The sequence below is a fragment of the Neolamprologus brichardi genome, chromosome 16 (assembly GCF_056152115.1).
Source record: "Neolamprologus brichardi isolate AB-2024 chromosome 16, ASM5615211v1, whole genome shotgun sequence".
Lineage (NCBI taxonomy): Eukaryota > Metazoa > Chordata > Actinopteri > Cichliformes > Cichlidae > Neolamprologus > Neolamprologus brichardi.
Genome location: NC_142119.1, coordinates 24,918,904 through 24,945,710, shown reverse-complemented (window position 1 = coordinate 24,945,710; position 26,807 = coordinate 24,918,904). Strand labels below are relative to the sequence as shown.

Genomic DNA, 26,807 nt, shown 5'->3' with positions numbered 1-26,807 from the left:
GTGTAGCTAATCATAAGCCTCTGAATACTCGTGTAATCCAGAAAACTATCAATGCTCCACTGAACAATCCTCCGCTGACTACTACTGCTGCAATTAGTAGATGTATAACTGATCAGCACACGTTTTGATGTTTCCTTTAATAGGTTATTAATATGGAATTGGATAGAAACAGGCAGTTTTGCATTTTGGAGAATTGTTTTCTGGTTATTAAACTACCACACGTTTCTGGGTAATAAGTCACAGCATTAAACACAATATGTACTCTGTTACCTTTATTTATTCAAAGAAGAATGCTGCAGGCATAAGTCAGCATTAATTCCAGCACTGTGAATAGTATCCTTATGTGTTAAACCATCAACCAATATTACTGTTTTATGAGATTAAGGTCACAAGTTAGTATTTAAAATTTTTAATGCACAGATATTAACATTTTATTGTTAGCAGGTCCTGTTGTTACCAATATACTATTATTAACTGATTTTGCCTCATAATCATACACTTGTTTCCACATTATTACACCCACTTTCTACCCTCTTAGTACCAATTATGTGATATTAGTCTTATAACTACTACTATTAACTACTTGGCATGTGGCTCTTTTGTCCTGGCTACCTTTCCTCACACCCAACCAGTTATGGCAGATGGCTGGCCTTCCCTAAACCTGTTTCTGAGTTTTTCCTTCCCACTGTTGCAAAGTGCTTGCACATAGGGGGCTGTCTGATTGTTGGAGTTTCCTCTGTATTGTAAAGAGTTGAATTGGCTATTACTCTGTATTACTTTGGTTAATAAGTGATCATTACCAAGCTAGACTAGAAGGTGCTGCCCAAATGTTTCTCCTCAAACAACAGATACTAAGATTTCTCATCTTGTAAAGATAGTCATTTAATTCCCTATAAACTCTTAAGTACCCAAGATTCCAAATACTTATTTTCCATTTGTTACAATCACACATCCATTGAATATTTGCAATGAGCAGTACTCATTACTGAGTGAAATACAGTTAATGAGATTATCTGCACTTTTAAATGCTGACCTACTTTTTCTGTGCCTACATCTTGCAGAGTTGACTGTCAGCAACAAATATGAGATCTTTCTTAGCTTAAAACTACTGACGTTATTTCCAGGATGAACTCTTCTCTGAGTGTGAAGGTGAACTTTTCATGAATGCACGGTGTCATTTCTGCCTGTTTCTTTTGTAATTCGGCTACTGCAAACATCCCCCGCTGTGCACCTGTGATAGATGCGGTTTATGTAATAATAATAAGCTGTTATTGAGTCATCTCATCAATGAAATGACATAATCTCACTTAAGTCAATTTAAAGTGTTTCTGTCACTTTCGCATCACACACGGGCGCCGATTCAAAAAGAAGTCGAAGGCAGAATCGGTTTACCGCCGCTGTCATCATCGTCGGCATCATGTTGGAGCTTGTTGTTGTTTTTGCCTGGTTGGATCACTGCCCTCGTTTCCTCTGTTGCAGGTCCAGTGATGAAGCTGCAGCAGAGAACTCCTCGCCGGCGGGGCCAGCAGCCCAAGCTGCTCAACAGCCCCGAAGACAGCCTGTACTACAACCAGCTAAATGTGAGTTCAAAGTGCCGATAAAGGCCTTTGTCTGACTTTGGTTCCACATGATAATACAATTAAACCTACCTGTGCCAGACCCTGGAGCCCCACCCCCACGCTTCTCTGCCTCTTGTCTTGAACATGTGCTTATGCTCTTTATCTGTTGCTTTCATGTCAGGATGTCTGCCTTCACGGTGAATAATTGATGTGGTTTATCAAAGCTGAGCAAGATGCATGCTTCATCAGACTCACTTGAGCCCTTTGATCAGAAAAAAATTATGCTGTGACTTCTGATATTATCAGCATCTGCTCGCATTCAACACAAAATCACTTTGAATTAAAAATTAATGACTCTCTGCTCATCTTTTGACTGTGTGCTCTTGGCCCTTTCCTCAGAGAACTCTGGATTACCAGGGGAGCAAGAGGAAGCCGAGAAAACTTGGGTAAATAACTGCTTTCCTACTTACAGCAACTCTAAACAGAGCAGGCCCTTTGTGGAATAGGAGAATCCAGAAATGGAGTTGTTTTCTTATAATGTAAATGGAGAGCCGAAAATAACAGGGTTTTTATGAGGAGATGCTCTGCGTCATTGGAGAGGGGGTTACATATTAGGGCCTTTGTCATCATGCTAATTTTAACTGTTGAAGGTCTGCACTGTGCCTGTACTGTAATTGACATTCTATTTCAGAGCAGTATGCTTAAGCAAACACCTCATCTCAGGTGCATCTGCAAATAATACTATTGCAAATGTCTAGCTTTACACAATATTAAACTAAAAAAAGGCACCATTCCTCTATCACAGTACTGTCTCACCACTATCTTTTTGTCTCCTTAAAAAAAATCACAGTCAAATCAAAGTGCTGGATGGAGAAGATGAGTACTACAAATTACTGTCAACTGTGGAGTCGATCCCTGAGGAAGAGCACTCCACCACCGCCTCTACCCACCCTTTCTAGTTGGGCCCCTCGTCAGTCAGAGCTGAACCTTACAACCATGTCAGCCGGTAAGACAGACGCTTCAGACGTGTAGACAGACACTCCAAAGAACATCCTCTGCTTTGGATGTGCTTCGGTATGCGGAGCAAGTAGCAGCGGTGCAGAATAAGCGACCTGCGCGAGCCGTGCCCTCGTCTGCTAATGCAAAGCGATCAGAAGGTGTTTACAGGAGCAATTTGCTCGTCATCAGTGACAGTGTTAGGATAGTTTCTTCCTTCGACTCAGAGTTTGGAACACATAATTCTGCTAGATTCTACTAGACTAGACGTACTAGATTTCTACCTCGTGTGCACAATTTTTCCAGTCTTGTTTTTTTTTTATTACGATAACTTTAACTCTAGTAAGTTACACTTCCGAGCTTCTGTTATATGTGTTTCTACTGCATGGTAAAGAATTTTATTTCTAGAGGCTGAAATCCTGCATTTAATCTTCAAATTGCAATAAAAATGGTGCAGAAATTCATAAAAACACACATAAGAGAAGGATAAAGAGGAAGTAACATTGTCCCAAATATCCAAGCTCCACAGGGCTGCATATAGTGAATATTCCTATTGTCCATGTAGCTGTTAATTGGTTTATCGATTGATTCTTTTGTCTAAATAGTTTAGTTTAAAAAAAGATAAAAGGAAGCACGTCTTATATAGCCTCTAATATTCATGACTAGATAAATTATAAGCTCATTAAATGGCCATTGATAATTTTCTAATGGTTGAATTGAGCCATCGTTTCTCTGTTACAATGAAGTGCCCCTCATTTTGCAGGCAGTGCGCTGCTCAGCTCAGTGGTGTTAACCTGACGTGGAAACATCTACCTATTCCCGAGCATTATGTCTATTGTCTAAGACGGATCCGGAGACAAATCCTCGTGAAACCCAAAACTCTTTCGACGAGTTCTCCCACAGCGAGTTGCCTGTAGTTAAAGGGGCTTTGTGCTGTCTGAGAGCTGGAATCACCACACATAGCTTCACAGAGGCAGAGCTAGAACTCACTTTGAATTTCACCCTAAATACAGGAATTTTCTTTTAAGATGTGAAGTGTCGGAAATGCAGGGCTGGCGAGTTGATTTGTAGAGCTTTTTTTTTTTTTCTTTTCAATTTGCATATCATTTACTGCATCTCCCTTTGTTGACACCCGAGGGCCTGAGAGGAGATTTTGATCTTAATAGGAAGAGTAGGGTGGTATGACTGAGGATCTCATCCTCCTTATACTCAGCGGGGAAAACATTAGAGCTCTGCCTTGATAGCAAACCCAGCTCCACTTAGGTTCAGATTCACAGGAATCCTGGTGGGTTTAACGAGGTCCAGGGTGTTCATCAAATCCTACAGCTCAATGCTGTGAGGGTCAGACTCGGGTTGAGGCACTGAGGCTTTACTTACTAGCTGTAGTAGTAATCTTTGATTTTCCTTCTTTAGCCTCTCAAGTCTCCTTTTAATTTTCTGCATGGTTGACGCTTTTGTCTCTATTTTTTTTTTTGTCACTTGACACCACTGTGGTTTAAATCTGCCATTTTCCAACCATAACTATGCTGTTTGTTGTTTTAAACAGCCACAGTGTCTTTAGTGGTGATGTGGTTAATCCACATAGGTTTAAAAGTTATACTGTCTCCTGTGAGGAAGACATAAATAGAGGTAGCTAAAAGGTGTTTACATCTTTCAGTAGACTTACTGCAAGGTACACATATTTAATTTTATTAAGCCTTTGGTTGAGCTGGTCTTGAGCTGATTGAGCTTTTTATAGCATAACGTCAATTGATGAGGGCTTTTTTCTCTATGCTTTATAGCCTTGTGACAAAGTTTGGGAGCTCTGGACAAGAATATCTGAAAATATTTGTGATATTTATAAATTCTGTTCTGATCCAGATTATTTTTTAGGTAATATTTTAAGAATTAGAGCTATAAAATAAAGAAACAAGACAAACTAGCATCACAAGAGGCAGACTGATTAGATATTCTGATGATAGACTGAATTGTGCCCACAGTACAAGGGTCATATAAATTGAGTTATGTATCCCAGATCTCCCAGGAGTACTAGACTACAAAATGTGCCCATTATAAATGAAGACATGTGTTGACAGCCACATATTTGGTGAATTTAAGTGGTGAGAGTATAAATATAATGTATAAATAAGTAAAGTATAAATAGCTGAAAAACTCTGAAACTGAACACGGCACAGTTTACAATAAAATACGAAAGGAACATTTTTTTTTTTAATTTTTGGTTTTTCTAAATTAAGATTTTATAATTAAGCTAAAAAACAAACTATTTTTCAGTTTATTGTCATATTTAAGTCCATAAAAATTCAAAGCATAAAAACCCCGGACCACTGGCAGTGTTATAATGTAGTGTCACAGTTACTTGAGAAGCATTTCACCTCCGGTCGTAGCCACAGATCCTGCAATAATTAAAATCCTCGTTGTGCATTACTCCCTTGCTGGGATAGTTGGTTCCTCTGAAGAGCAGTCTGAAATAGGTCACCCCAGCACCCTGTAGTGCATCTTAAAAGTACACTGAATCAATTAAGTGTGATCATGCTCCCTTGATTATTTTGGCCCTGTTTTACCACAGAGAGGAATTTCAAATAGGCTCGCTAGTTTGAATAACAAGGTTGGACTGTAGTGACAAATGGTGCCAGAGTGGGTGTTTCTTCCCCTGTTTTCCTCTGCCAAATTAACTCCCTGGCTGATTGCCTGCTTTAGCATATGAGAGGAGGTGAGCAGAGGTGTGCGCGTAATTACCTCGGATAGCTGATTATGTGTTGCAAAAAGGCAAATGTTATGAAATGCTGTTGTCATTCCGATGAGGGATGTTCTGACCTGACGAACCAAACCCCCTGTGTTTGTTCAGCCTCTGGGTCATTTTGGGGGACAGCGGGTAGGTTAGGCCAGCGTTGGAGGCCTGACACCTGTGTTTTCTTTAATACGTTTTTGTAAAAAAAAAAAATTTAAAAAAAAGCAGCTCCTTCTTGTTTTCCCTCATTAAATCTGACAACATCTGGTGTGCGGGAGAGGACTCCTTTAATGTGGCTAACGTTACTGCTGGTGTTATTCTTGCCATTTTAGCTATTTGCTTCATGTGCTGCACATTCATTAAAGCTACATCCAAGGCAGCTCCAAACACTGTTATCCAAAGTTTTTAAACCACCTTTATGAAAATCGCCTGCGCTGCAGCCTTAACAAATGATGAAAAGCTTTTATTTTCTAAAGAAGCATACTTACCTTTTCACCTAATAGTGATGTCTCACTTCAAAGAGGGAACACGATTAGGCCAACATTGTCCTGTTTCTCTATCCTTTGAGTTCAAAGGGAGAGTTTCGATGCAGCATTTCATGTGCAGCCTTTTCAAATACTGTTTTAATGCAGTTTACGTGCTTTTCATATCCAGATCTGTCACATTTCCACCACACTAAATGTATCTTGCTATATTATGGTTGCATGCCATATGTTGGGGTTTTTTGTGAGTAAAGAATTAATGCCTTGCTTCATAATGCTACAAACTCAGCATTGCAGTGCTGTTTTCTGGCTAGCGTTGGAAAGAGTGACATGCAAGAGTGTCAGCCAGATGTCAGATGTATGTGAAAGGGCAAAAAAAGAGAAACATGCCCTAAAGAATGCAGTAATAAAGAAACTTGTTGAGCCGGGTAAAAGCAGAGAGGAAGAGGAAGAGGAGGAAGAAGGAGATAAAAGACTGTTGAGCACATACATCAAAGGTCTCTTAATGACAAGGGATGCCATTAGGGTTACAGTCGCTTTTGTTTCAGCTTCCTCTCACCTGCAGTTTGTCGAGGGCGCTCCATGTGCTGTTTTTGTTGTTGGCATTTGCATGAATGTAAAAAGCATGCATGAGAGGAGGAAAGAGTTTGCTAATCTTACAAGTGACTAAATGTTTTGGTCAAAATTACAGCTACCTTTTCATTTGCAAAGGAGACATCTTACCCTTGATGTGAGAGGGACAAAGCTGGAGAAAGCCAGCATAGAACGATAGGAACAATATGGGAAAGCTGTTATCCTGTATGCCATGAAATTTATTGACTTAAAAGTTTTTTGGGTGCCTCCGGTGCTGGAATGGGATTTGACAAATCAGAGCGTGAAATTATGATTAGCCCCTCTCAGTTTGTTGAGGGAGCGGGGCACTAGCAGACTTGGCATGGCCAAAGGTGTGACCTGTTTTGTTTTGCCCCAGCATTGCTTTCCCAGATGGTGGGACCAGCTGCCGTTGAATAAACGCTGGACTGGTAACAGTGTGAGAATTACCACGGCCTTGTTTCGGTTTGGGATGCATAGCTGAAAGCTTGTCATTTTTGCCACTGCCAGGAGGAACCGGAGCGGTCACCTGGTGTTCAACCAAACAACCTTAATTGAGGTCACACTAAAGTAGTATACAGTGTAATTGTTTAAATACATTCCTTATATGACCCATAAAATACTTTTTTTTTTACCAGAAGACTCTTAAAATAAAGGTGGACATTTGCAAATTGCTTATAAATTGTGTTTTTTAGTTTATTTGCTCAGTTTTCTAAAGTAGAGAAGTGGCTTAACACAGTTCTTGTATAGAAACAGGGTTTTTTAGGCAAACAAGCTGTAACTATATAGCACATTTCAAACAACTTAAATTAACAACAAAATGGAAATAAAAAAAATTCAAAATTATGAAAGATAGCCATAAAAGACAGGTAGTTAACACAGTATTCATCTTTTATTATTTCAGGTAGATACAATACTATGACAGCTGGGATAGGCTCCAGCGCCCCCCGCGACCCTGAAAAGGATAAGCGGAAGCGAATGGATGGATGGATACAATACTAGTGTGAAGAAGAAGGACATTCTTTCCATGCAGATTATTTATCTTTTATTTGTTTTTGCTCCTCCAACATCGGTTAAGTCATACTAACATTAATTTTATATAAATCTGAGCAAATTAAAGATCTTCTAATTAAAGACTCAGGCATTTTTCTGTGACTCCTAATACTATTGTACATGGGGGAAAACAAAGTTTATTTTGAGCAGCTCTAAAATCTCAAGAATAGCTTAATAAATGCCTCTCTTCAGAAATGCCATTATATCTGCCTGTGTACCAGTTGATGGGGCGATCCACTTTCTCTGTATATTAACTTTTTTGGCTAGCTCTGCATAGTAATCATGGCAACATTCAATGATGTATTATTGACTCTCTGAGGTCAGAGCTACTTTGCCTGTTGTCGGTTGGCCTGATCTGAATTTGTTTCTGCCACTGGAAAATAAATAAGTAGATAAAAATGTGGTTAGTACCTCAAAATTTTGCCTTGCTGACCAAGTATCTTGACATTTTGGCGTACTTCTGATTAACTTGAAATTTTGGGATACATAAAATTTTGACTGGCAAAAAAACCTGCAGAGATGCCATATTAATATAAAAATCTATAGAAATACACATATAAAAGGGGGGGGGGGGGGGGGGCACTTGTACAATCTACATCTACTACACAACAGCCCCTTGCATTGAAACTCCTATAAGGCAAAAACGGCATTAAGCATTGCATAGCTATATAGTGACATATTCTGCCACAATATCTGACAGCTTGTTACGTCTCCTCGAGGGCAGGAGGGGATAACACAACAACTCTGGAAACCCGGTACAGGTGTTATAAAAAAAAAAAAGATTAATGGCAGCGCTCTCACAAAATAAATAACCCAAATTCAAACAACAAATGTGGGGGAGAAAGGGACAGTTAGGTTGTGCCAAAAAAAAACCCATCAAAAAGACAAAACCAAAACGTAGCTGAGCTATTATCCTAGAAAAACAAAAACAGGGGGGAAAGACCCTAAACCTCAACTCAAAACAAGCTCAGAATTACATGGGTGGCACCAACCTACTTACCTAGTGTTTCTAACAAAAAGACTCTACGTGAGTAAGTGTATGGGGTCCCCAAACTTAACTAGTCCACTTTACTCCCACCACAACCATCAAACAAAAGAAATACAGCAGAGGAGTTTTACACATGTGCCAAACAATTCGAAGGAGGGAAGAGAGCCACGCCCAGCCACAGGTCAGTCTCCTTATCAAGGTGTGCCCTCCTGGTTTGTCCAATCAGGGTTTCCCTCCTCTAATTAGTTAGAGATCCCCAAATTGACATCAGCCTGCAGTCTGCGTACCTAAGGGAATGGCAAACAAAAGGAGAGGGAAAGAAAACATGCAGCCTGCAGACACGTAACACAGCTTTATGTTAAAGCAAAGTTACAAAACTGAGTTGAACATACATAACTTTGTAAATATTTATATTCCAACTTCTAGTGCTGTTATTTTCTTGTGTTTTTGCTTTTTGAGGATGACAAGAATTTCTAGCGTAAGGTTCAAATTTCTCACGGTTATGTCGTTGCCACCTGCTGCTTAGTAGATCGTGGAAAAAAGTGATATATTTGTAGCAGCTCACAAACATTTCCAACAAAAGATGACGGTCATATAATAAACAAATGTTTAAAAAGCGAAGTGCAGTAAACTGAAGGGTTGATAGCACTTAATTATCACAGAAGTGTCCATTGGATCTGAGTTTGGTGATTGGAGGTGAGGTTGTTTTATTATAATGTTCCTGGGAGAGCGTTGCAGGCTGTAACTCACTCTGTTCAAGTCTGTACATCATCATCATCATAGAGGGGAGAGAGTTTTCCTCTTTAAGGCTGGACTGGATTAGCACATTCAGGGTGGGCTGAGAGAAGGTAAAACGACCTGTCCCGCCTTACTTGACCCCCAAGCCAACCCTGCACATTGCCAAGGCTTTGCTGTTTGCTCTTGAATATGCAGAGATCCCCGGCTTCATAGGCCTGGAAGAGGGAGAGAGAGAGGGGAAAAAAAAGACTTGTATCGCGTTGCAGGAAAAATTAGTGAGACCAAAGTTGGAGTTTCTGTGTGTTGGGGGCTGTGAACAATGGCAGCTTTCTGTCAGACAGCAACTTCAAAGGTCTGCTGAGTGACTGCTCTGAGTTATACTTTGTTGTAGATCACTGAGGAAATTCACAGATGTTTTCTCATACGAGACACCATTATAGCGGCTCAAGTACCCAGTAGCCTCGAGCGCCTCTCCCTCTCTCCCCGTCTTTCTCTGTTTCTCCCACACATTCACACTCCCTCTCACACATGCAGCACCCCCTCACCCACCTCCACTCATCCCCAAGTCTCTGATATCTCTTGCATGAGACAGATGTGGAACCTGTTTTCTCTCCAACTGTCCAGAGAATATGGAAAGTTAAAAAGGGCTCGTGTTGTGGCGTCGCCCCGCGACTCTGTCAGATCCTCTCTTCTCGCTGTCAGTTCGCTCAAAAATGTCAAGACCGTACACAGCTACACTTTTTCACATCCAAAGGCAGAGGTCAATAGAATAAGGTGGAATTCTCCCTGCTAAAATAGGATGTTAGTGCAAACCTGGGTAAAGATAATGAAAAGCATTTTGCATGTACTGCTTAACATCTTTATTTTTCTCTCTTATCCTGCAGATTGCCTTCATTTGTCTTATGGATCAAAACAACCTGCTTCCCAACATCGCACTTGACATCTGTTGTAAATTTATATTTATTTCATGTAAATTGTTGTTTTATAAGAGTCAAATAAATGTGTCTAAATGTTTTTTTAATTCATATTTATTACTGATGTATAACGGTATTTTGATATTGTAGGCAAAACTATTTTACCCGCCACAAATCTGTTGTTTTATACATTTTTTTCTCATTTTAGATTGATGAATTATTTCCCTCTCCCCTTTTAGATCAGACACAATAGTTTGGTTGCAGCTAATTGTTTCAACGCATGCTGGCACTTGCACATACTGTAAAAAACCTATGGCAATAAAAACTTAATGAGTCGTTCTTTCTTTGCCTTAATTGCCCTTTACAGAAATGATTGTCACCTGTTGAACGTCTATGATCCACCCCACTGTTTTCTTTGATTTGCACTGTCAAGAAAGTGTAAAAATATATACATATATACCTACGATGAGTGTTTTGTTTTTTCTACATACAGATTCCTGAATGCAGGTTCCTGCATATCTGCACTCTGAACATTATTTCTGATGCTCAGCTCTCCACTTTATATTAGAAAAGGCTTTATGAAGTACATAGTTGGTGCTGACTGAGTCCATGTTCAAACCTCTCCAGGCAGCAAACTGTTGCAGGGGGGGTCCCTCCAAGTTAATTTTACCCATCAAATGCCGCGGGCAGAAATTTCCTTTAGCCAAACTGTCGCTGAGGCGGCCCTGTAAAACTTGAGGCATGGCCATAAGATGGTGAAGGTTTGGAGCAAGTAAATTACCTCGGGGACCGGACAATGTGTTAAGCACACTGTTATGAATTTCTTACAAACTATATCAAAGTCCCGCTTAGCCAAATCCTTCCCTCAGGTGGGGTCCTATTGAGATGCATTAAAATGTAAGAGCCCACATTTAGGGGTGAAACGAACATCTCAAAGGAAGATATCAATAATTTCTGACTGCTGATGGCTCGCAGAATTCATGCAGTTGTCACATATGGCTGAAATATGCCTTGCATGGCATATGACAGCTCGCATGTAAAGCTGATTTAAGTGGAAATCCACCTTAAATCAGAATTAACATCTGATGTTTTTAATGCCTATGAACCAGGCTGCTGTAGTAGAAAAATGTTGTTTTAGGGTGGATTCCTCCTTTACTGTTGGCATAAGAGAGCAGATTGCAACATTTGACATTTATCTGACATTTAAACCTGGAAGTAAAAACTAACTGACAGCACTTTGCTGCACAAATACAAACTTTACAGAACAGACTATGGATATGTTTTTTAACCAGTGACATCTGAAGTCTTACAAATAGCTGGTTAAGCAAATTTACAGCATCCTGTAGTTTTATCGTGTACCTTTCATGTAGTTTGAGCTCCTTTGTGCTAAGATCCTTCAGACAGTTTCGCACCAGTGAAGCTCACAAAAATTTGCAATGAGGTGTCATTTATGAAGCCTTTATAAGTTTTAACAGCATTATAAAAATTTTAAATGTGCTTCCTGCTTCTTCTCCTTCTTTTGCTTGCTCCTTTTAGGTGTACACATAAACCCGCTATTAATGTGTTATCAATCTTTTTATAACAGGTTTTTCTTCTGCCTGCACTTCCTTGGCTACACTTGTTTAAAAAAAAATATATTTATAGTATTGGTGACTAAATTATTAGCAAATATAAACCAAAAGCACAAATGAAAGGATACTTTTCACAACCTGGCAACCCCAAACTACATCTTATCAATGTCTCCTAATTAGGTTATTCAATAAATCTGTTTTGAGCTTTAATAAAGCTATGCAGTGTCTTAATTGGTCATCATCTCACGATAAGTTGAAAACAAAGTGTGATTTTAGAGGATCAACGGTTGGGGCAATTTTAAAGTGACACATTAAAAGTAAATAGCACAATTTTTTAGTACTGCTTGTTCAGATTTATAATTTCATGAAATCTGTGAGGTGATTTTCAAGCTTGTTGTCTTAAAACCTTCCTGATTGCCACATTTTTTGCATATTTTGAAGCAGCATCGAGCTCTGTGGCTGCCACAGCTTGATGTAAACAAGGTTAACAGTGTGACTACACCACTCACTCCTGTAGCCAGTCTTGTAGTTTAGCATGGCTCCAGTGAAGCCCAGCAGGACTCCCCCTTTCCCTCATGACTGTGTGTAAAGCCGTGGGAGAGAACTGGGAACATTAATCCCTTCAAAGGAACAGATCTAATTCAAAATCTGCCGCTCCAAACTAGTTGAGAGGACAGTGATTGTTTCTGCAGGGAAGCCAGATAAAGATCAGAGAGTTGAACTACAACTTCCATTTTTTTCCAGCTCGGCAACACATTTTTAAAAAAAAAGTTGCGGATGTTATCTTATGAAAACTGCATACTTTTGCCTTCATTAAATGCTCTGAAACAAAAAGGATGCAGTATTACAGGATGTGTTAGCTCAGGTTTCTTTTTTTTTTCTTTTTCAAGAAGCTGCAGTGGATGGGATCATTAGTTTCTTTCTGGTTTTCGGGACCTCCTGTTCATTCATAAAGATATAAGAAGAAAACATAATTGAGATGTCCACATTTTAAGTGCTACCTTTGTCACCTCACTTATCTGATGTGTTAGAAAATACTCATTTAAATTACCTGCTGGGAGTTTTTCTTTTTCTTTTTCCTTCAGGCTTTTAGTTTGGTTTGGGAAAGAATGAGCTGGATTGAGGTTCTGATAAAACAACTGATTGAAATGAGTGAAGGGGAAATAAGTATTTAAATAATTCAGAGAGGGCATAATTAAGTGTTTCAGTTCAAAGGCACAACAAAGATTTTTTTTTTTTTTTTTTTTTTTTTTTTTTGTAATTTAAGCTTGAAATGTAAAAGAGACGCAGATTCTTCAGAGATGAGAACTTTGTGTTGAGTCACTTGATTTGGTCTCTTTCCTCCATCAAACAGTGAGGCAACGCTCTTGGAGATCTCCAGAGATAACAATGTCACATTGTCACATAGGGTTCTGCTACAAATCCTTAATTACAAAAAAGAGGATCAGATGACTACAGCATCCAATACTGGGGTCTCCAGGCGGCATGGGGGTCTTTGATCAAGAAAATCCAATTATTTGTGTATATACATTTCCCACATAGTGATTACTTCATTAATTGTCCCGCCTTTATCTCCTCCCTTCCCAGCCCCCCTAATAATCAGCTCCTTTATCCAGACCAACAAACACACCATAGGAGCTTTGTGGATTCAAAGGATTTGCTTTCCCCTCTCAAAGAGCCGCTATTCTTTGATGATTGGGCAGCGGCAAACTTCAAAGTAATAAATCTTATTTCTGACTGGCTGGCGGCCCACCAAAGTCCTTATCAAATTCTAAGAAGTGATCCCTCACTCTTCAGATAGACCAAGGATATATCGGAGAGAGGAAGCACTGGAGAGTGAAGCCCTGCTCGACAAGATATATTTTTTGTGTACCGCGAATGAGCATATTTGTCTAAATTAGTGCTTTTATTTTTTATTCGTCTTCACCGAGCGGAGGAGGACGTTTACCATGGCAGCAGTGGCTGTACTGCGGAATGAAACACTTCAGGCTTTTCTTCAGGTTTGTGCGCAAGTTTCTCTTCACTTTTCACCACTTTTAAGAACTTGTGAAGTTGCTAACTCCAGTTTATGCTCAAAATACGTGTCTTCTCATTTCCGACGCTAATTGTTTGGGGGCTTAATGAGTCCTGCTGCAACATGCCGCCAACTTTTGTGTCACATCATTACGATTGACTTCATCATTTAGATTCAGATTTCAGACCAACTCAGACCGACCATTTCGTCATAATTAAAAGTGGCATAAATGTGTCATAAATGTGTTAAACTGAGATCATAACGTTAAAAAAAATGTGTGTCTCGGTTATCCAGGATCGCACTCCAAACTCTTCCCCAGAGAACTGTAAGCACTCTCCGCTGGCTCTCCTGGCTGCCACTTGCAACAGGATCGGGCATAACCACGGATCAAACCCCGCTGATTTCCTCCAGGTCCCCTACGATCCCACGCTGGGTTCTCCTTCGCGTTTATTTCACCCGTGGACTAACGAGGGAAACCCTCAGAGCAGCCTGGCCAACAACTCTACTTTTGGACTATCCTCCAAGCCCCAGCTCTCTGCGCACATCCAGAGCCCCTTCAGCTCCCACCACGAACTGCCCCTCACCCCTCCGGCGGACCCCTCGTACCCCTATGACTTCTCCCCCGTGAAGATGCTGCCTTGCTCCATGCAGTCCACCTGCCCTCCCACCTACGTCCCCGCCGTCAGCTACGCGGCTCCAGCGCCCATTCCGCCCGCGATGCCAAGTTTTGTCACGGGACCCTCCGGCCTTGTGCACCAGCAGCAGAGACAGTTGTCCCCAAACCCTGGAGAGGATATTCCGTGGTGGAGCCTCCAGCAGGGGAACCACGTAAGCCACTCTTCCTCACTCGGTCCTCACCGCTTCCAGCTGCAGAGGGGCTTGGTTCTGGGACACACGGACTTTGCGCAATACCAGACGCAAATCGCCGCTCTGCTGCACACAAAGTCCCCCCTCGCGACTGCGCGGCGGTGCAGGAGATGCAGGTGTCCGAACTGCCAGTCCTCCACGTCCAGCGACGAGCCAGGGAAGAAGAAGCAGCACATTTGCCACATACCGGGTTGCGGGAAAGTTTATGGGAAAACTTCTCACCTCAAAGCGCACCTGAGGTGGCACTCGGGGGAGCGGCCGTTTGTGTGCAACTGGCTGTTCTGTGGCAAGAGTTTCACCAGGTCGGATGAGCTGCAGAGACACCTGAGGACTCACACAGGGGAGAAGCGCTTTGTTTGCCCGGACTGCTGCAAAAGGTTCATGAGGAGTGACCACTTGGCAAAACACGTCAAAACTCACCAGAACAAAAAGAGCAAATGCCACGACAAGACACTAGATCACGTGAAAAGAGAGGACACCAGGATGTTGTAACACACCTTATAGTCATCTTAAACAGTAGACTTTAAAATAGTGCAATACATTCAGTGCTACACTAGTTACAAGTTCACAGTGAGCTGCATTTTTGTAGGGTACTTGGTTAATTTTGTTGGTCGATTTCTTACATCCTGACAATAGTTTCTAACATTGCTGGTCTGTGTAGCACATTTATGTGTGTGTGTATATATATATATATATATAAAGTTTCATAAGTTAATTTGGGACCATGGAGGAGCTCATAAGTTTGAATTCACTGTCTATATCATATCAAGGAAGACAAGTTTTCAACTTGTGTTTTGATCAATGTCTTCGGTGGAAGATTTCACTCCCCTGTAAATGATATTTAATAGCTTTTGTTGAATGAAAGTGTCTGTTTTTGCTCCATATGGGGTGTTTATAAAAGCATGCTCTCCAGAAGATCTGCTATTGTTAATATGACCTAAATGCTGTGTGAGAATAAAAGTTATGACGTTTTCCTCATCTCAGAACAATTCATTTAATATCCCTCAGTTATATGAGTGATGATGAGGCATCCAGGCGGTATATATATTTTTTATTCATATCACCTGGAATAATGTGTGTGCTTTGTAAAATGCTGCAGACTTAATGTTGTCAAAGTTTCCTGCCAGTAAAATCCAGTCATTAATTTTAGACTATATATTTTTAAATACTCGTTATTCTAAACGGAAATGTTTCCATCTTTTGATTATGGTAAAAAAAAAAAAAAAGTAGCAGGACAGTGATTTTTTTTATGACTATTACTAGTATTATCATTACTTTTGAGGCTGTTCTGAAAATGTAAAAGAACTCTGTCAAGTCCCACTTTGCTGCTGTTTTTTAAAACAAAAGCCCAGAAAAATTTAGGCGAAGAGGCGACAGAATTTGATTTGGTGGGGAGTGAATTTTCAAAATTGCCACAGAAATAATGGAAAAATGTGCAGCCACCTTGTCGAAATGTACCTGTGAGTGCTGAAATTAGGCCACCAACTGGGTAAAAAGATGGACAAATAAATATTAAACATCCGTCTTCGTAAAAGGAATGAAAAGGACCGCTTCAAATATTTAATTAAGCTCCTAATTTCTGTATCAGAAGTGTTTTCCAGACCTGTGACACTGTCGTGTTTGGACTATTGCACATAAGCTCATATTATCATGGTTTCTTATTCTCAGACAGTCAATTGCAGGAACGCTCTTCAGTATTTATGCACTCTGATAGGTGGTGGATTTGTTTTGTGCCACTGTGTTGGACATTTCCTGTATTGCAGTGTCATTGTAATTGGAAATGTGACCAATCAACAGAAAAACTCTTACTCTGAACATGTGATAGAATAGGTGACCCCGGGATATGCAGCAGCTGGATTTTTATGGCACTTGTGGCATACTAGATGTCACATTTACCACTGTGGTAATGCCTTGCTCAAAAGCATTTCTCTGTTTTACGACTGCATGCTCATGTGCTGCTGTCTCATCAGTTATTTCAAGTGTTTCACTTTGACTTCCTCCGCCCACGTCATCTCTTGGTGGTTGGGGAGTAAAAGTGTCGACCTTCGGAGAGAAAAAAAATCCTGGGTTTCTAACCTTGAGGCTCTTCCTTTTCATACAACTTATCAACACAACAAAAAGTATTGAACTTTGAACAGATAGTGATACAGATCCAGTCATCTAATTTACTCATTCAGTAAGTAAAGCAGAGCAGCATCACTGCCTGCCAGCAGTCAGTCTGCTTGCCTCTATGTGGGATCTCTGAGAATGTCAGCATGAAAAGGAGGGCTGCCATTCAGAAGAGTTTTCAGAAAGAGTTTTCTGCCTCAACAGCGCCCCCTTTTGTAAGTTGCTGTTATCCATAAAAGCAGGCAAATATTATTCTTAGAATTGTAACAATAACATTTGCTCTCACAGATCTTTTTTCCTGTTTTTCTAACGCTCAGAGTGTAGTCACGGACAATTTAGAAAGCACGACCTACTGAGCCAATGTTTCAGTCACTTTGTCAAACCTTATCCACCAGTGCACATGCAGCCCTAGCACTAGTTTAGTTTACTTAATTATTCTGTTGCAAACTATTTTATGTGTTGATTTAAATTCAAGTATTGTTCCTTCACCAGAATTGAAAATTCAGGATGCAAACATGCCGTCATTCTTTAAACTTCAAATCCAGGTGGAATAAACTTGAAAAAGTTTATTAAGTGGCAGGAATTCATCCCATTAGTTTTAATGAATAATCGCATGAAAAATGCTAAATACAGTATGGTCATCAATACTTGAAATGTTCAGGTATATTCTATACGCCACCAATAATTGTAAACTGGGCCTTAAATACCCAACAGATGATCACAACTGTTGCAGTTCTATGTTGAATTAAATGTTTTAAAAGTGGTATTTAGACCGGTTTTTGTCACTCCCTTATGACGTGTTGTTCGTGTGAGGCTGTGAGTTTCATTAGCCTGCTTCTAGTTTTCCAAAGAATCTGCAGGATATTAATGTATCACATTCGGCCAAAGAAGAAGAATAAAGTAGAAAAAAAATCAAAAGCTACCATATAAAGTGTGATTTGACCACTTGAACTGTAAGTCTTTATCCAAATTTCATGATCCTATTATAAAACGAAGCCTATGGATGGATGTGTTGATTGCACCCAACCCGGCTCCTCACAATGGCTGCGATTTGGCTGCTATTCTTCGACTCTGCTGGAGGCCATAACGCTTAACCGTTTGTAGTGAGGATATCGTATGTTGTGGCTTAAGTTTATCTTCTGAAAGTTGAATGAAAGATTTATGAAGTTTTTAAATTCCATATCACAAATACCTCCTTAAATGTGACTGACAGAAAAGCTTCATTAGCTTTGCTGGGATAGGTATAATCACAGGTTAAATGTTCATTCCCATCATTATACTCAGTGTGATTCCCCTTCTTTAACCCACTTTAAGACTGTCTATAAGTGGTTTATAAATATATAAATTAATCATCCAGACAGAAGGATGTTTTTACCCAGTGATATATATTTTTTTATTCTTAAATGGACTGCTTACTTTAACAAATACTCTAAGACAGTAAGCTAAAGATGTGTGTAAAACTGGTACCTTTTAAAGTACTGGGTCCAAATAACAAGTAATAGTGTAAAATTATAAACAGTATATAGTTACATGGTAAAGCTAACCCAATCTCAAGCCAAGTAGGGTACAGTTTTAAACTGCTGATTGTTGTTGCAACCATAATGAATGACTGACTATAAAGCAGCCGTTACCGTATGAGAACATTAGTGAATTTGCCTTGAAAATATTTATAACTGTGTCTGTTTATTCATTAAGTATTTATTCATAAAAGTCCATTTTCACTCTCAGTGACTATTTCACGGGCAAGATCCAATAAAGCTCCAGAAGCGATCGAGTAAGTGAAACTTGAGTCCAAACCTAGTTGCTGATTATGAGTGCACGTGTGACCAGATTTAAATTTGTGATTGAATCTTTTTTAGCTTTCTAAGGGTTCACTTACTTAACAGCTCTTGACAAATACATCTGTATCTGCATGTTGTGAGTGGTTACGTCTTTGTATGCCGCTCTGCAAATGTGAAGCTGCTGTAACTGCAGCGTTAATACAAACGCTGGGTAAATGATCAAAGAACATTGCTAATACTTTAGTGTAACATTAGGATATTCACTGCCATCATAGCAGTTCAGCCAGTGATCCTTCCTCACTCTGCAGACGTTCAGAATAAAATGACTGACGAGTAAAAACCTGATACCAGCGACTCTGCTGCAGTCAGTGGAGGACACACATGTACAGCCGATAATCTTACAGCCTTGGAGCTGATGCTACGTTTTAGTTCAGCAAGAAGAGAAAAGGTTTGTTAGTAATTTCATAGGTACTGAGTCTGTAAGCTGAAATCAAGACAGCTATATCTGTCAATAACACTGGGTTTCCTAGGGAACCTAGGCTGAATTGTCCTAGCATGCAGTCTACAGCTACAGAGTGATGCATGATGAGGGAATCACTTCCTATGTGGATGACCCATTAAGCATAATTTATTTTTCATATGATTTAAAACAGTTTTCACAGTCAAATAAAAACATTGTCAACATTTTGAAGATTGATGGCTATTGTTTGTTTTTTGTTTGTGTTTTTTTAAGAACAGAGAGTAGTGTGCTTTTAAGACAGTGGCCTATAAAAGCCGTAGCCAGCTTTAGGTCGAACTATCTGTCTGCTGCCATGTTGGCTTCTTTAAGACAGAAATTAACTGTCATCTTTCGGGGTCTGTGACCACCCAAGTTTAATATTTTAGTTTTGTTAATTTTGATATTTTCTGTTATTTATATTTTCATATTCAGGCCTTATTTTCTTTTTTTTTTCTTTTGGCTTTTTCATGATATTTCCAGGTTGTGTTTTCTTAGTACTTTTAATAACTATTTATTCCACAAAGTTATTTTTCTTCTCCTTCTGTGTTTGAATTTATGCATCCTGTGTTTAGTCACTTCCTGTTTTAATTTGTTAACTGCTAATTTTGTGTTTTCTTTAGTTTTGTTTCCCCTTGACTTGTTAGCTAGATTCTGTGCACCTGTGTTTTGTTTTACACAGCTGTGTCCCCTCTCCCCAATAACCTTGTGTGTATCTATTTAAGCCCTTAGTTTTCCTCAGCTCTTCGTCACATTGTATCGCTCATACTGTTCTCCTGCTGTCTGGTTTCCCTTGTTTGGATTTATGGACATTTGGTTTCTGCTGCTTACCTGAATATAGATTAGTTTGTTCATTAAGTTTGGCCTCAAGTCTTTATTCTGAGTCAAAATTATTCACCAAACATGCCATTAACTTAGCTACATTATAATCAGTGGATGGAGCACTAAGTTAACAGCTAACACTCGTTAGCTTGGTTAGCAAACATTAATCACAAACTGTACTAATAAAGCACAAGTAAATGCTGGAATTTCTCTCACTAAAACAGAAGCAAACCATAAATTAGCTGGGCTCCCGCATCACACACACAGAGCGAAGAGGTCCAATTTAATCACTCAATGTAGTGGATGAAGCCTAGCAGACACCAGCTGGCTCCAGATACCAATATTGGGACGTCTGTCAATCAAAACAGCCACACCCTTCATTCAAATATTCATGTGGATGAGTTATACCCATATGGGAAAGATATATATAAATCTTATACATTTTGTATCTGTCTTGTGTGAAATTTGTATGAAAGGCATACAAGAGTGAAAACAGATATAGGAGCCCTTGAAAAATTATATAAATGAAACTTGTATGTTTTGGATACTTACTAAAACAATATGTGAAAGTAATGAGAAAGTGGCCACTTTCATGAGTAAATCATATAAGCCTTATATGATTCACTATATGAAGTAGGCCACATCTTATACAAGTCTTTTATAAGTTTTTACTATTTCTTTTCCATATGGGTAAACACATCCAGCATACTCAGAGTTCATAAAATGGAGTGAAAATATCCATAGAAGGTAAGAATGTTTTGTACCAGAATCTAAACATGACTATTTTTTTTTAACGAGGTAAAGTTTTAACGTTTAAAACTAAAGGGATTGACTCCATGTTTGAGCCAGTGGAGGAACTACCGTTTTTGCCACTTTTGTGTTAGCTTAATTTTTAGCTCGGAAGGTTGCCAAGCTAGTCAGTGCTAGCAAGCTACATCCATCCATCTCCATATCCAGCTCAAGCAGCCTCCATTGGAAGAACTACAGTTTTTGGTGTTTTGGTGCTGGAGACAGAAGACAGGCTGCAGAGGTTTGTGTTTTCCTCTTTATTGGTGATGTCTTGCAAAGATTGGAGCCAGTAAAAGGCTTTCTGTCCTATTTATCATTATCCGCATGAATAACACATTTGTGACTGAGGTTAGCTGCTGTTTGTCATTATTATATGGAAAATATTAAACCTCCTTATTTTAAATCTGAATGCTAGCCTGCCAGCTGAAACGAGGGGCCTTACCTTGTGGTTTCCTTGCTTGGCTAATTCCTGAATACTTGGCGCTTCCCTTTTGTGAAAAGCAATAGTTTCACATACTGTGAATTTGCAAGGCTTGGGTAAAAGTGAGCAAACAAATCATTGAAAACAAATAGTCAGCAAATTGATTTGTAATTTCCGCCCTTATCCTAAAACTGTCTTCATAGGAATGAAAGATGCTTTCTGTCACTTTAATCGCTGAGGAAATGCATCACAGGAGAAACTCGATTTCAGCTCTTCTATGCATTCACAGCCGAGTGTCCCTAACTGCGAGAAGGAGATTGTGATTTTCATGTCTCACAGGAGGCCCGTTTAAACCGTATTCAGTGGTTAAAAAACGGACTCAATCAGGCGACGGTAGTAAACCTCATATTGTAGTTTAATCAGGATGACCTCATCCCATTTGTAAAGCAAAACAGTGAGAGAGAGAATCAGAAACACAAAAGAAATATAATCCCTATGTTGTACTTCTCCTACATCGCAGATGTCATTGCTGTATGATTATATGGAGACGCTGAGATTTATTTTCCAGTGTGAAATAATTCCTCTGATTGCTACCAGTCATTTTGAGCCATTTACATTTTTATGAGAAAATTAAAGGATTGTACTTTTGTACGTTTTAATTGGCTCTTAAGGGGGGAAAAAGGCTATTGGGTATTTAAACCATGAAAAATTGTTAAATTGGATTCTAACTTTGACTTCTTACATCGAGACATATAAAAGTGTTTTGATAAAGAGAAAATTTCATGCTAGTTGTGATTAAAAAGGGGGACTCGTGAATGGAGATTTATGTGTAAGAGGTCAGACAGACTCAGTCTCACGCTGGGCCCCATGTTTTATACATCAGTACACAGTGATTAAAATGTAATTAAAACATGTCATTTTCTTTATAAATAATTCCCCTTTCTCCTTTATTGATTACATAAATATGTTTAAATGCTGATAAGCATTTATTCAGCTGCTCAGTGTATGCCCCAGTAACACAATGCAGTGCAGTGACTGGAACCAGCAGCTCCCCTTGGACATGTTTTATTCCCTAAGGAGTCAGGATCTTACAGTGTTTATATTCTGTCCTTGACCCTGTTTAAATTTGACCCACACTGAGGAATTATTTTTCTGTGAACTTCAACTAAAGAAGTAAAGAGCCGTTTTTATTCCTAACAGCTTAAACAGTTTGTTAGTATTGTTTTCTGTACAGTGACTAAAGATGCCATTAGACACTTTATATGTACACCTTGCTTAAAAAAAGGGTAGTACCCCCTTTAGCCTTCAGAACTGCCTTAATTCTTTGTGGCATTGATTCAACAATGTGCTGCAAACATTTAGATTTTGGTCCATGTTGACATGATAGCATTGCAGAGTTGCAATAGATTTATCACGTGCACATTCATGATGTGAATCTCCTTTGCCACCACATCCCAAATACACTTTGGTTTGAGATTTATTTATTTTTTAACAGTCGAGGCCTTTGAGTACAATGAAGTCATTGTTATGAGCAAGAAAGCAGTTTTAGATGATGACAGGAGTGTGAAACAGTGTGGTCTTCTGCTGCCGTAACCCGTCTGCTTCAAGGTTTGACGCGTGGAGATGCTCTCGGAGATGCTCTTCTGTTGCATTGATGTCAGCTTGAAGCGGTCTGGGCATTCTCCCTGACAGCAACAAGGCATTTATCTTTTTTTGTTTCTTTATTTTTTGCCTTTAACGTTCATTGGCAGGATAGTAGAGCAGACAGGAAAGCGGGAAATGATATGTGAGAAAAGGCTTTGGCCAAATGCAAATCTGGGCCTCTGCAGTAGCCAACATGTTTTTTGGCCCTTTTTCAGGTTATTCCCTGTAAACTCTAGGGATGGTTGCTTGGGAAAATCCAAGTACATCAGCAGTTTCTGAAATACTCAAACCAGCCTTTCTTGATGTTTCCATTTTCAGAGTTGATACAAACATCTGAAATATTTATGCTTTTTTAACTTAAATTAGATTAAAATGTACAAAATGAACCTCATGTCCCGTTAAATAAGACTTGAAACCATCAACTCAGACCATGAACTAATCAGAAACGTGTTTATTGATGTTTTAAAGCAAGTTAGCAAGTGTGCCCCTCTCTGATGGTATATTTATTTGTGAAAACAGAGAAGATGCCCCCTGCTGGCTGGTATAGTAAATTAGGACATTTTTGCACTGACTTCCTTTTTCAGATGCAGGCTGAATCTGACCGTCATCCTAAATGAAAAAAAGTCTACTGGGTGCACTTATGGCGCATGCTTAGTTATTGTGTTGTCATGTGGTTTAAAGGTAATCATGGATGACTGAGCAAACGGCATGCAGTAGTATGTAAATTTACAGATATCTATCATTTATTCATTAACAGAAGATGTCTTTAAAGTGGATCTGTTATTTTTTTCCTTATTTTTTGTCAGAGATCATTATTGTTATTATTATAAACATCGCGAGTTACAGATAATGAGGTTAGTGCAGGTATAACCAATACCTGTGAGCCACAAGCTTGGGCTTCAGTTTCCCTGACAAGAGCTGATTATCTTGAGCAGTAAGCCCCACCCACAGTCTGTCCAAACCTTCTGTTTTCACATGACAGCCAATCAGGTCAAAGATGGCTTAAATATAGAGGGCTGCACAAAGGCCTGCTATAAGTTAATTTTTGATTAAGCTGTTCCTTATTAATTCCAAGATAACTACTTAGTATTTTATTTTACATGCTGCATTGTAAACAACTAGCAATTAAATGCTTAATTGAATAATTCTATTTGTGAAAGAAATAAAAGCAGTTTTAAACACTTTCCTTTTGGTTTTGGAGAAGAGGAGGAAGTCTGGGATTTGGACTGATAGCTCGAGGTCTTCTAAACATCCTGGCTATGGCCCTGAAAGTTTTATGATTGCTGCTGATGGTGTCATAGTTTCACCTGCTTTAATAAGATCAAACAATGATTTTCACACAGTGCAGTGTTAGCCCATTTTACCCTTAATCCACAGCGCTGAGCTCCAGGTTAAGAGCTGAACGTCACCTTGCTTCATCTCTCAGCAGGGGTCTGTTTGCTGCAGGCAAAAGAAGAGTTGTTTTTCTGGGTTTAACTGTCAGCAAAAGATGTGACTGTAATGGCAAATGATTAATCTGTGCTGTTAAAATGTAATTTCGTCTCTTTTCTGCATATTGTTATGTGAGAACTTTATAATGTACGACTTGGTAAAGTCATTGATTATAAAGTGGCACTTGAGATCTGTGCAGCCTTGATTCAGAGATGGAAAGACTAAAGTCAGGATCAAAGGAGATTCACTTCCAGCTCCAAGCTCAGGGGGAAGCAACTGGACCCCGCACGCGCTCCTTCTTACTGCCACAAAAACAGAAATGGATAAACAGTTTTCCTCCTTGAAAGCTCCTTCATTCCTCCTTCTCACTTAGCTATATATAGCAGACGCTTGAATTCTGCCCCCTCTTGTGGACAGTTTAAACAGCTTCTGGTGGAGATCAACTTTAACTCTTATTCCTTCTGGTTTTTAATCATTTGTTGTTGTTGTTGTTTTTATAATTCCTCCTTTTCAGGTTACACTCTCCTTGTTTAACACATCAGCAGCTGCTTCTTAGTAAAGACCTCCTGGAAGCAGATAGGTGAATAAAGATGTGACTGAGAAGAAATGCATAAAGCTGGAAGTGAAGTGAAATGATAGCAAATTACTGAATGCTGTGCATTTTTAAATAATTATACATTTGCTAAAGCTTGTTTGCTTTTTTCTGCTTATCCAATTTAGGGTGACAGAGGTGCTGGAGCATATCACAGGACAAGTTTCCAGTCTGTCTCTTGAGGCACCTGTTCTTTTCATTTGGAGCTATATAAATAAATTAAACTGAAATTGAATTGTTTTAGCGCTAACCCAGAGATACAGACAAAGACTCACATGCATGTCTTTGGTCTTTGAGAGGAAGCCAGAGTACCGAGAGGGTATCAATGCAGGCACGAGGAGAAAATACAAACTCTACACAGAAAGGACCCCAGCCAATCGGTAGATTCAGAACCAGGAACCTTAAATTATTTGCACATTAGCTGTAATTTGTATATAGAAGATTAAAGGTAGCAGCAGCCAAGGCTTCTAAAGCCTTTGTTTTAGCATTTCAGAGTTATGAAACATATCTGGATGAGTTATGAGTTATGAGCCAAGTTATGAGTTAATGTTAGCAAGCTTGGTTAGCAAAGTGCATCCTCAGAAACTAATTAGTGCTGAGTAGGACACAAAAAAATGCTGCATTTTCCCTCAGAATAAAATGGGACCACTTACAATCTGTTAGTATAATTAAGTACACAGCAGCATCTCAATGAGTGAATCTTGGATATACAAATTAATGCGTGTCCCACAGTTTATTAGAGTTATACACGTCCAAAACTGAGGTCATATTTTTAGGCCTTCCAGTATTAATTGATGGACTGAAGGATAGCTTAGGCTCTTTAAGTTCTTTTATTAAAGCACAGATTAAAAACAGATTTCCCCACTTTGGGATGCTCTTGCACACTAATTTGAAATTCGACAGATAAATTAATACTGCCATCAAAAGCTGGTTCTTTGAGCTCAGAACCATCTCCAGACTAAAATCTTTCTTAAAACAATGAGATCTGGAAATGGTTATATGTGATTTTCTTACATCCAGACTGAACTGCTGTAATGCACCATACTGTCGAGTTAATCAGTCAGCTCTTGCTTGTCTACAGTAGTCCAAAATCCAAAAGAAAAACCGAGAGAGAGATTACATTACTTCAGTGTTGGCAGCCTTGTATTGGCTCCCCGTGCGTTATACAATCCAGTATAAAGGAAGACTGTTTGTGTTCATAGCCTTAAATGTTTCCATACCTGCATATGTGGTAGATACACTTCATCCACGCACTCCCTCAAGATCATTAAGGCCTGCTTCCCAGTCACTCTGTCCCATTCTTCAGTCAAAGCTTCTTTAAAAAAGGGGGTTGTGCCTTTGCTGTCGCTGTACCAAGAATCTGGAATGATCCTCAGAAATGCATCAACTGTGACTGTCTTTGAACCCAAGCTAAATACATGCCTTTTTGTGTTTCAGGCTCTTTGTAACAGCTGATCTGAACTGTGGTTGGCAGATAAGTTGTTACTGCACTAAACCATTTACTTTGGTTTTAAATGTCCTACATAAATAAAATGTACCTACTTACTTATATTCTTGATGTTTATGAGATAATTGCCTTTAACCACAACCACACTGCCACAATCCAAGTGTATCCAATAAATCCAATTATTAGTTTGGCAGAAAGCTTAGTAATAATTTGAAATTCTTAAATGTCATATTTTTTCATAGTATGAGGACTTTAAATTGTACCCTGTAAGTCTTCTTCTTTCTTTAAGTCTTGCCACAGATCATCTGCTTCCATCTCACCCTGTCCCTATTACCCCCTTCAGCCACACCAGCCCTCTGCATGTCCTCCTTCACTACATCCATGAACCTTTTAGCATTAGCATTATGTAGAGTTACAGTGGTCAATGATGCTTTAGACATGGACATGTGGATATTGTTAAAGTTCAAGCAATTCAACTTCCCCTGACTGTAGTTGTAGGTTATTCCGGCCCTGACTGTCTTCAGGGAAGTCAGGCCTGGGCAGCAGTAGGCTTCTTAAGCTTTTTCCACAGACTGTAATGGAGCTGTCCAGTGCTGAAAACACCACAGTCTCAAAAACAGTTTTTATAGATCGTGACACAGCGTGTGATGTGACCTTTAATTGGTTTCAAGATGATCCATCATCAGAAGAACAAGGATAACAAATCTCCCAGAATCCAGGAGTGGGTGATCTTTGCTCCTGATTGGGCGCCTCATGCGTGTCCACTCATGTCCC

General features: G+C 39.4%; 2 protein-coding genes across 2 annotated transcripts in view; both read left to right on the top strand.

Moving 5' to 3' along the window:
• The window catches only part of myo3b (myosin IIIB), a 65,381-nt gene extending 54,877 nt beyond the window's left edge, over positions 1-10,504 (top strand). The window contains exons 34-37 of the mRNA XM_087829557.1: positions 1,480-1,580; positions 1,959-2,005; positions 2,410-2,565; positions 10,020-10,504. Of these exons, the coding sequence (XP_087685683.1) occupies positions 1,480-1,580; positions 1,959-2,005; positions 2,410-2,518 (257 nt within the window). The 3' untranslated portion in view covers positions 2,519-2,565; positions 10,020-10,504. The remainder of the gene's footprint in view (positions 1-1,479; positions 1,581-1,958; positions 2,006-2,409; positions 2,566-10,019) is intronic.
• Positions 10,505-13,260: 2,756 nt separating this feature from the next.
• Positions 13,261-15,532, top strand: sp5a (Sp5 transcription factor a). Its single transcript, XM_006788489.2, has 2 exons — positions 13,261-13,620; positions 13,929-15,532. Exons 1-2 carry the CDS (start codon positions 13,570-13,572, stop codon positions 14,991-14,993), a joined length of 1,116 nt encoding a protein of 371 aa, XP_006788552.1. The 5' UTR covers positions 13,261-13,569; the 3' UTR covers positions 14,994-15,532.
• The last annotated feature ends 11,275 nt before the right edge of the window (positions 15,533-26,807 follow it).

What these genes read in the sequence shown, in the direction of transcription:
- sp5a (XM_006788489.2), top strand. Translation starts at nt 13,570, where the DNA reads ATGGCAGCAGTGGCTGTACTGCGGAATGAAACACTTCAGGCTTTTCTT. An exon ending in CACTTCAGGCTTTTCTTCAG is followed by an intron (nt 13,621 to 13,928) that starts GTTTGTGCGCAA and finishes TCGGTTATCCAG; the next exon opens with GATCGCACTCCAAACTCTTC.